This window comes from Ictalurus punctatus, chromosome 14 (genome assembly GCF_001660625.3).
Source record: "Ictalurus punctatus breed USDA103 chromosome 14, Coco_2.0, whole genome shotgun sequence".
Classification (NCBI taxonomy): Eukaryota; Metazoa; Chordata; class Actinopteri; order Siluriformes; family Ictaluridae; genus Ictalurus; species Ictalurus punctatus.
In genome coordinates, this window is record NC_030429.2 from 13,971,340 (window position 1) to 13,982,585 (window position 11,246).

General features: G+C 35.5%; 1 protein-coding gene across 4 annotated transcripts in view; it reads right to left on the bottom strand.

Annotated features, from left to right (window-relative positions):
* Positions 1-2,996: 2,996 nt before the first annotated feature.
* The window catches only part of slc1a2b (solute carrier family 1 member 2b), a 30,284-nt gene continuing 22,034 nt past the window's right edge, over positions 2,997-11,246 (bottom strand). For 2 of the 4 annotated variants that reach the window (XM_017484621.3, XM_017484619.3), the window contains exons 10-11: positions 10,392-10,623; positions 2,997-6,215 (exon numbers count right to left, since the gene is read on the bottom strand). In XM_017484621.3, the coding sequence (XP_017340110.1) occupies positions 6,141-6,215; positions 10,392-10,623 (307 nt within the window). In that variant the 3' untranslated portion in view covers positions 2,997-6,140. Of the gene's footprint in view, positions 6,216-9,589; positions 9,618-10,391; positions 10,624-11,246 lie in introns of all 4 variants that reach the window. The other 2 variants (XM_047160085.2, XM_017484623.3) reach the window with 2 other exon arrangements.

Below are 11,246 nucleotides of genomic sequence, written 5' to 3' on the forward strand. Positions count from 1 at the left end.
AAGCTTTAACAGATCATGTAGAAACCACTCAATGGAATGAAGCAGAAAGTGTAGGAGCCAGTGGGCTATAAATAGTGTTTTGCAATAGTGTTCTGCAATATCCGAGAGGCAGCCACTTTTACTTCTTCTGCAATTTTCTTCTTCAGATAGATCGCTGATAATCTCTGACATGTTCAAAACTCAATGTTAAAAATTTTGGTCAAAATATTTCATGTGTATGTATGTGTTTGTATTCCAGGTCCAGCCCATAGACACATCAGAAAAATGTCTCCTTCCTGATTGGCCAGTTCTCTGGTTTTCAGTTCTATTTGAATACTTCACTTTTTTTGTCTTGCACAGATTCCGTTTGGTATAACTGTGATCTGTGTTTTTGGTTTGTCTTAACTCTTTCAATGCTTGTGATCTGTATGTAAATATCAGGCATACAATTGTAAATAACCTGATTAGGCAGTTCAGAAAGTAGGGAGACCAACTTCAACCATTTAAAAAAACAATCCTTTTTTCTCCTGTTAGTGCTAGTTAGTAAAAAAAAATTTGCCTACACTTTTCTAAGTGAACTGATGTTATTCATTTCACAGGTCAATAATAATAATAATAATAACAATAATAATAACAATAATAATAATAATAATAATAATAATAATAATAATGCTATCGCTGATCTTTGTGTGTGTGTGTGTGTGTGTGTGTGTGTGTATATATATATATATATATATATATATATATATATATATATATATATATATATATATATATATATAGTCATGGGTGCCCAAGGCTCATTGATGCACATGAGGTCCAAAGGCTAGCCCATCTGGTCTGATCCCACAGAGGAGCAGAAGAGCTACCCATGGCACCAGGATGCACTATGGGAAGAAGGCAAGCTGGCATAGGTAGTGTACTGGGAAACCTTGGGTCCTGGCATTTACTTTGACATGTACCACCTACCTAAACATAGTTGCAGACCAAGTACAACCCTTCAAGGCAGCAATATTCCCTAATGTCAGTGGTCTCTTTTAGCAGGATAATGCACTCTGCCACACCACAATTTTAACCTACCTTCTCTAGCTAACTTTTACATTTTAGCTAGCTACCCACTTTGTAATTAGGTTAATGCTAAGGATATATATGGTTAGATGTTAACAGATTAAGGGTTAAGATATTTTTTTTTAATTTCAGTTGAGGATTACAATGATAATGAGTCTTTATTAATCACATATACATTACAGTACCATGAAATTCTTTTCTTCACATACCCCACATGTCAGGAAGTTAGGATCAGAGTGCAGGGTCAGCCATGATACAGTGCCCCTGGAGCAGAGACGGTTAAGGGCCTTGCTCAAAGGCCCAACAGTGGCAGCTTGGCAGTGCTGGGGCTTGACCCCCCGACTTTCTGATCAGAGCCTTAGCCTTAACCCAGAGCCTTAACCACCAAGCCCCTTATGGTGGCTGAAGTAAACTAAGCTGGTTGGGGCTGAGGTAAATTAAGCTAGAGTGTGTTCCTTTTTGATTGTATATAGAAATATTCAGATACTACATACTTTATTTGGGATTGGTTCTTTAAATTATGTGTTGTGTGTGACTTTATGTCTTTTTGTACTAAGGTACACATTATCTACAATGTTTAACCTTTAGCTGGCTAATTATTTTAGCCCAAACAAGTTGTTCTTAATATTATTTTACCTAATTAAAATACTTACCTCTGAAGCTAAGCATTAGTTTTAGCTAACTAAGGTACTTTGATTAAATTGATAAGCAGTAAGTGGAGGTATTATCTGTGAATTAGTTATTCTATCAGGTTCCTCTATCTTGAGAAACAAAGAAAGGCCAGAATTAGTTATGAATCAACATTTATTAGTTATAATAATTGTATGTACACCAAAGGTACAACACATATTGATATGTATGAACATACTTTTATTCCATGGGTACATTTTGTTTATTTCTTTTCTCATGTTTTATCCTTCCTTTTTAAGTCAAAAGAAAAGAAACATCGTAAAATGAATGAGAGGAATTTAGAAACAGAACAGATAGTCCCAGAATTGAAGGGTGAGATGGGTTATATTAAACGATTTTAAGTTTTGAATTAAAACATAAATTATGCATGTAGAATGACATAAGGTGAGTAATTTTGTGGTATTCAGTCATATATAGTGGTCAGGTGTATTTTCTTGATGCATTCAACAGAAAGAAGAAGAAAGGACCAGTTTGCCTTGGGGTTTACCAGTTTGTGCTAGTGACAGATTGATAAAGAACAAAAAAGAATATCAGGATTAGTGGAAATGGAAAGGGATTATACACAGTAAATGCCTGTATAAGAGGATGATTGGGGATTGACTAGGTTTCCTTAATTCTGGAAGGGAACAAAGACCACTGGACTTGTAATTACTGGATTGTCTATTGGACAGTCCAACAGAAATCAGATAGGAGCATAGGACATAATAAGAATGTTGCCAGTTTGACGAAAATTACTGCTCTTGCTTACTGCCACTAGATTTCAAAGACACATTTGACTTATTTTGGAGCTTTACACTTGATCACCAATACTACTCTGTATTAGAAATTACTCTTGGCATCCTAGTTGAGATGTCAAAAAGTCATTAGATGCTTTCAGTGCTTATAGATATTCACATACAAGAGCAAACACATCCTTATAGTGTCAGCTTCCATTAAGATATTCTAAGCAAATGCCAGAGTAATATATTAAATATATATGTATGTGTGTGTGTGTGTGTGTGTGTGTGTATATATATATATGTGTGTATATATATACATACATACATACATATATATATATATATATATATATATATATATATATATATATATATATATATATATATATATATATATATATATATATATATACATACATACATACATATATATATATATATATATATATATATATATATATATATATATATATATATATATATGTGTGTGTGTGCGTGTGTGTGTGTGTGTGTGTGTGTGTGTATAATCATAGTAAATCATATATGTATACATTTATAACTATGTACAGTGAAAATGAATGCACACATGACTTTTCCTGTATAGAACAAACATTCAAAACTTACATTAGATACAAAAAAAAAAAAGATATATATTGGATATAGAACATTTATGTGAGACAGCTACATACAGCTTTTTAAGCTTAGGAACAAGCAATATATTACACACAATTTTCTAATCTAATTAATTTATCCATTACATAGAAGGTACACTTCTATAGGATTATAAAAAGTCACACAATTAAACACTACATTGAAAAACAAATCCATTACCTACAATATGTACACAAAGTGCATGGAGGCACTTTCACATCATGCTTTGAAGTATCTGGTTAACAAAAAAAAAAGAGAGAGAGAGAAAGAAATGTCCACACTTGTATGAGTTGAGGACAGTCCTTATGTACTAGGACATCATCAGATTAACATCTCCTCATATGTGGTAGTGCTTGATATGCATTAACATTGCAATATTGGAACAGTGAAAACACAATACTGAGATGAAGTGATGATTCTCTTGGCACAGAAATCAGTTGTGTGAAATGTCACGAAGAGCTCTGCATTTTGTTATGAGATAGTGCTCCTCACAATGTATCTTTCTACTGAAACAGCTAGACAGCTAAAAACATATGTGTTAAGCTTTATTTAAAAAAACAACAACAAAAAAACAAAAACATACAGCATATACCACACAAACAATACATAGTGGTTAATGGTTTTAGAGGCAGATTCTAAAGGAGGTTACTATGCAAATTTATCACAGCCATCCATTAGAAAAAACATGCCTATGTATATGATTTGTGCATTCTTTTCATTCATCATTTGGTTAATTGGTAACACACTGCATTTCTGGTATCAGTTACTATATTTCTCGAGGTTTGTGCTGTCATTGTAGGTAGGCATTGCAGCATGGTGGGTCTGCCACAACAGTCGTAGTCATGTTTCGAAGAGGGGAAATCTTTATGGAGTAAGTGTTAAAGGACAGAGACATCTAAGGAAGTTATGGAGAGCAGTGGGTGCCTCTAGTTCACAACTCTACTGTATTGAGGTACTCTTACTGGTAGTGTTTACTCATGCACGCCTGCTCACTTCCTCTTTTATTTATCCTTATTGTCTTGCATTTCTCTAATATATCAAGATCCTTTTTAGAATTGCTTCATTTTACTTAAGTGTGATTGTTTAGTGTGCTTTTAAAAAGGAAACAAGCCAAGGTAATATGAATTGGAATGTTAGCCTTAACATTGTTCCTTAAAATGTGCTTTTCAAATTATATTATTTTAAACATATTCCTTTTGGGGGGATATGCTTGCTTTCTTGGGGTTTAAAAAGTGTTTGTTTTATAATGGAAAATCATAGGCAGTAAGTGTGAAAGAAGCAGATACATACAGTGCAAGCTTTTATAATATAAAGGCAATAGGCATTTGGCAAGCTGTAAACCCACTGTGAAATTGTAAACAGTAATCACTCTACAGCATGTTCAGAGGGCTTAGTATAAAATATTTCAACTGGCTGCATTAGGAATGTGTCTTCCCTGATAACACTGAGTGCATCTTTATTTGCCTGAGTATCTAACGTTCTACAATCTGCAAATAGGAGGAGAAAGAATGGAGAGTGTAAATGCCTTGTGCTATGCATTCATTCATTTAGACTACTTACTTATAATTTTAGTTTTGGGGCACAAAGTTTTATTTTCAAATACTTACTATTATTTTAAACTAATTTTAATGTTTCACCCAATCAAGGCAAATGTAGAGATTAACTGTGGATAAAATTCCAACACATGCATTTTGAAATATAACTTTAAAATAACAATAAAAAGCTTCATTATTTTACTGAACAATGTGCTAAATATCAGTAGTCAGGGATATTTCACCAGGCTCTGGTGCTGTCTATAGAAGGCAGTGTGTGCTTTTAGGCTAAAGGTAGATTGTTTATTATTCACATCATTTTTAGGGAATGTCAGTGACACTGTGGGCTGTTGCTTGTTTTGTCCATTCTCTGATGCTCTTATTCACCCTAATCTCACCTTCTCTTATCAGTTCCCTCATGTGAAAAGAAAAGGAGAAAAAAGGGAAAGAGAGGTTAAAATGTCCCAAAGCCTTCTGGCTTGTGCTCTTGATTTCTTCAAGCGTGTACAGAGACCTCTACAGTTATTAGCAATTTCTAGTAACACCAGGGGTGTGATGGAGGAGTTCTTATAAGAATTCATTCTACAAGTGACACTTGCTAAGAAAACTTTTCAAAAATCATTTGAGAGAGTGTACACAGATACTGTCAGACAGAATAGTTGGTAGAAAAGAGAACCTCATTGAGAACTCACTCAGTCAAACCTGACAGAGGGCAAAGAGATGATAAACACAATTGATATAGCTAACCTTAACCTTAATTTCATTGTATAATCATTAAAATTTTGCATTTGTAAACCAACTTATTGGTTGTATTCATTTCATTCAGTACAGAGGAGGAATAAACACTATCCCCTGGTCATTATACATATGCTACCCCATTTAAATAGATTTTAGTGCTGGGGTGATTTTTGAAATGGTGGTGTTACACAAGCCCAGATCTGCCTGCAGATGACTGGGGATCTCAGACACACTCAGATAGTAAAGGCACTAACAAATTGTGCCAGATACTGTAGGTCAGAGATCATGGAGTGAGGTTATATGGGGGTAAATGACTATTGCGGTAAAAGAACAGGAAGGCATTGGCTCTGTTCAGGCTTGTTTAGTTCAAACTGAACTGATGGGTTTTCTGTGTACTCTCTCCCTAATATCTGAAAGTCATTAACTATTCACATAGTACAAGTTCTGATATTAATATCAGGAATAATTTAAAGTATACAATATATTATTTCTACTTTTGCCCAGCCAAGCCTTGATTTTTTGTGCAAGTGTTAGTTCATAGGCACGTTAGGGCACTATCAGACAATGTGCTTATAATACCTTTTCACATTAGTATATGTTATTTCAGATAAAATGAACTTAATTGGGGAATCATAAAAGCCTAAACTACAAAACACATTATTTGTTCTGTTTGCATGATTTTAGCAGGTCTTTTTATTCCTCTCTTTTTTCAGTAGATAAAAAGCTTGGAGACTTGGATACAGAAGGGGTCTGTGTGCTCGCATTAATCACTCTTTCGTGGTTCCTCTTCAATGAGCGCATACTCTGTAGTCGAGCCATTTGTGGTTGCCGAGGTTATCTGGAAGCAATTATCAGCAAAATCTAAACAACATTGCATATTCAAAAATATTTTAAAAATAAATAAATAAATAAATAAAATATAAAAACAGTATTTATCAGTTTTTTAGCAGGCTGATGTTTGTTTAAATGTTGACAAAATATACCTGCCTTGACTTAATGACTAAGCTACCTAAATTAGCAAAAAAAATATATTACAGCATGTTCCTAAATGTTGCTAACTTTTAAGAACTGTGGTCTCCATGTGCAAATATAAACCTTTTTGTAATTTTGCCAGTTAAAAATCACAGGCATGTTAATTAAGGTGTTGTTCATTTTGGTCATTAATTATGTTGATGTTGATGAAACTATGTTTTCGTGGCAGATTAATGCTGAAGTCCATGGTTTGTTCAATGCCATAAATAAAGTCTAATGATGTCTTAAGCTTTACCATACACTCACTGGCCACTTTACACCTGTACATTCATGCAATTATCTAATTATTTAATTAAGTGTTAGTAGCACAGTAAATAATCATGCAGATACAGGTCTAGAGCTTCACTTAATGTTCACATCAAACATCAGAATGGGGAAAATAATGTCATCTCAGTCACTTTGATCAAGACATTGTTATTGATGTCAGACGAGTTGGTTTGAGTATTTTTGAAACTACTGATCTCCTGGGATTTTCACACTCAGTCTCTAGAGTTCTGCATGTGTAAATGCACAGGTTAAGGAGAATGGCCAAACTGGGTCTAGCTTGACAAAAAGACTATAGTAATTAAAATAGCCACACTTTACAACCGTGGTGAGCAGAAAATCCTCTCTGCACAACACGTCAGACTTGAGGTGGATAGACTACAACAGTAAAAGACCACATCGGGTTCCACTCCTGTCAGTCAAGAACAGGAATCTGTGGCTATAGTGGGCACAGGATCATCAAAACTGGATAGTTGAAGAGTGGAAAAAGACCAGGTAATTTTTTTTCCAATCTTAAACTGTCAATTTTTAGTAATCCTATGCCCACTGTGGTTATATGCATGAACTTTGCGTGAGCTTCAAGCTGTGGGAACGCCTCAGCGCGTGACCGGTACCTGAAGTCTGTGTAAAATTCAGCCAATTTAGGGCTTTCCTGAAAACGACACCTTCCCTCCTCTGTCAGTATCCTGTTGAAGTGGAATGAAAATTCAGAGAGTGTGACACTCCTTGCTCTAAAAAAAGTTATATTACAGAGGGGGATGGACACATTTTCTGTGTGAAGTGTATGGGAGTAGGAGCATACTGCAGCAGCCCTTGAGGGGGCTGACTGCACTCATTGTGAACACCATGCCCCTATTGATGGAGCCTTTGTGGGGCAACATCCTCTAACTTTGCGGTTTATACATGGTGTCAGATGGCTGAGGTCCATCTACAAACCATGCATACCTTCCTGGGACCTTTCTGTGGTCCTGGAAGGTCTGTCAGGTGCCTCATTTGGCTAAGACCCTCCTATATCCAAGGCCAGATTATTTTCCTAAGTGCCTACATCTGCTGCTCATTCGGTAGTGTTGCAGTCTTTCTGCGCTCCTCCATTCCTTACACCAAAACAAGAAAGATTGCATCTACTGTGTCCAGTAAGGGATATTTGTACTTACGTCCATTGCTCTGGCCAGTGGAGTAATTCAGAGCAGTTGCTGGTCTACTTTGGCAGTGATAGTAGAAGTGATGCTGTGTCAAAGCAGTGCATCTCTATTTGGATAGTAGAAGCAATCTCTATTCCTTATGAGGTGCATGGTCTTACTACACCTCTGGGCATAAGGTCTCATTCCACTAGGGGGGGTCACCACCTCAAAGGTTTATCTAGGGGATACCCTTGCAGGATGTGTCTGCTGTGGTGGGGTGGTCTACGCCGCACACATTCATTCGGTATTACAGTTTGGTTGAGGATCTTGCAGTGACCCTCAGACACACACCATTTTGGACAGCATATTCTCAATATGATGGAGGGTGGGTATACATGTTCCCACAGCATGAAGCTCACACAATGTTGAGTTCCCTTTGAAAGGTAATGAGATGTTGTGTAGCTTTTTTATACTAGGGTATGCTTGTAATTGTGTCTTTGCTTCAGACAACAGAAGCAGATGACATGGTTTACTGCTTTATAGTCACGCGACGCGCTAAATGCCACATCACCTGACCATGGCAAGCCACAAATTGCCACGATTTTAAACATACTTCAGATAGCAGTCACACACAGAGGCATTCCCACAGCGTGAAACTCACACAATGTCTCGCTGCCTTCTCTGGGAACAGGGTTACATCTGTAACCCAGACGTTACCTTGGCTGTAACCATTCTGGCCATTCTCCTCTCTGGACCTGTATCTGCATGATTTTATGCAATACAGTATACAATAAATCAAGTTTGATTTATGGCACAAAGAACCATTTTGGACATTTTTTGGATACATTTGTTAGTTATATTTACGTTTTTAAGATTTAAATAATATTGGTGCTGAAAGACACTATGAACAAATTGTCAATCTTTAACATTATGAGTTACAATGGATCATGTTGAGAAACTGTAGATATTAAGACAATGTGAGCCTACAGTCCTGTTACAAAGCTGCAGAGGTGAAGCATTGCTATTGTATTCTTTATCTGTTATAGATTTCAACCTGGTAAAAACTCTGAGGTTGCAAAATTGAAACATAAATATTAAAATAGTTACATTCAGAACACCTTCAACAACCCATTAAAACATAAATATCATGCAATAATCACTGGTATTTTCATGCATACTGTTTGTTTCATTGTTACTCATAAAGCATGCATTATCATGCAGATCAAACTTTAACAGTCAAAATTCACACAGCATTAATATTTTTATATATTCAGAATATTTTGTAAGACACAAACCACAAAATAAAACAAGAAAAAATAACAATAAAATAAGACACTATATACAAAGAGACCTAACAACAAAATAACCTACACATAGTTAAGTGGCAGTTTTAGATCTATTCAATGTTATTGTGCAAAGCCACTACAATGGTTTGCTTCTTTGGGTAAATTAAGTTAGATGGAGTTAATTTATTCTATATTGACATGCAAGCACAAACGACAATAACAGAGCAGCAGCATTCCTGTCATCCTTATAGTACTTCAGGTTCCAAATGTTAAGGTTAATCCTCTTTATGTAGTCTGTATTAGAGCTAATAGTATCTTAACAACTAAATTAGATGTGAGAGTTGTTTAAATATATACAGTATGTTGTTTACTGGTGTTGGTATAGTGCTATAAATGAACACAGTTAGCTCAATGAAAATATATATTACACTTTTTTAAAGCTTTTTATTAGCAGTCTTTTTAAAGGCATGCAATTTGGAGTGCACATAACCTGATGTGTGCAACATTACCTTACATTGATAATGAAGCGTTTTGACACTGCATTTGAGAAAAAATAAATAAATGAATGGCACACAAATTCCTAGCAGTGAAGAGTTATCATTTCAAACTGTTGAAAATGATGACATTATGTAGAATGGCATAAAGGTGAACAACTGAATTCCACTTTGTTATCTACTAAAATGGCTATTATATAAAGAGGTTTTGGCATTCTGTAAAGTCATTTTTTACATGATGTAAATCCTATTTAACAGAAATTTTGGAAGAAAAAATGACAGGAAAACTGCTTCCTCAAGAAAATGGCCATTGAAATACAGGTGCATCTCAAAAAAAATTTATATCATGGAAAAAAAAAAATCTGTAATTTAATTCAAAAAGTGGAACTTTCATATATTCTACATTCATTACACATAAAGTGAAATATCTGAGGCCCTTTTTTGTTTTAATCTTGGTCATTACAGATTATGCCTTACAGCTCATGGAAATCAAAAATCAAGTATCTCAAAATATTCAAATAAAGAATTTATAATATAGAAATGGCTTGTAATATTTCAATTTATGTGTAATGAATCTAGAAAATATGAATGTTCCACTTTTTGAATTAAATTTACAGAAAAAAACGTACTTTTCCACGTTATTCAAATTTTTGGAGATGCACCTGTATATACACCATTGAGTTTGGGGGGTTGTGCACATATTTATATTCGCATCAAATGCACAGACTTGCAGTAAATAGCAGAGAAAGGAATGCAGTCAGCATGCAGCGGGGATGAGCTATATACAAGTCTCTATGTCCATAAGCGTGAATTGTACCTTGCACTCATCTACTATGACTGAATTTGGAGCAGCAATGACGCACTGGTTGGAGTTGTTTTCATGATGGTTCTTGAGGTCATCATAATAGGACTGTGTCTTGGTCATCTCTATGTCATCAGAGTTCCCATGCTGAGCATCCAGGGCATCCAGCTCTGCTTTAGACAAATGATACACGATCCCAGCACCATATGAGTCACCCACCACATTGACAGAGGTACGGAAACGATCCCTAAAATAGAAAATAAAAGAAACATAAGTAAGTAAGTGTGTGTCTGCATGAAGCTACATTCCATGTAAACTTCCACTCTCTGTTTACTTGAGAATGATGCCATCTATTCAATCAACCTTTTCTGCAGCAATTCAACTTCTTTTTCCTCAGTATTTTCATGTCAGTTCAAATGAAGTTGCTATCATGGGCTCGAATATTATACATACTCAGCCAAAAAAGAAACGTCACTTTTTCAGGAGACTGTATTTTAAAGAAAATTTTGTAAAATCCAAATAAGCTTTACGGATCTTTATTGGAAAGGGTTTAAACGATATTTTTCATGCTGGTTTAATGAACCATAAACAATTATTGCACATGCACCTGTGGGACAGTCCTTAGGACACTAACAGTTTATAGATGGTAGGCAATTAAGGTCACAGTTACAATAACGTAGGACACTAAAGAGACCTTTCTACTGACTCTGAAAAACACCAGAAAAAAGATGCTTAGGGTGCCTGCACACCTGCGGAACATGCCATAGACCTGCTGCAGGAAGGCATGAGGACTGCAGATATGGCCAGGGCAATAAACTGCAATGTCTGTAATGTAAGATGCCTAAAACAGTGCTAGAGGGAGGCAGGAAG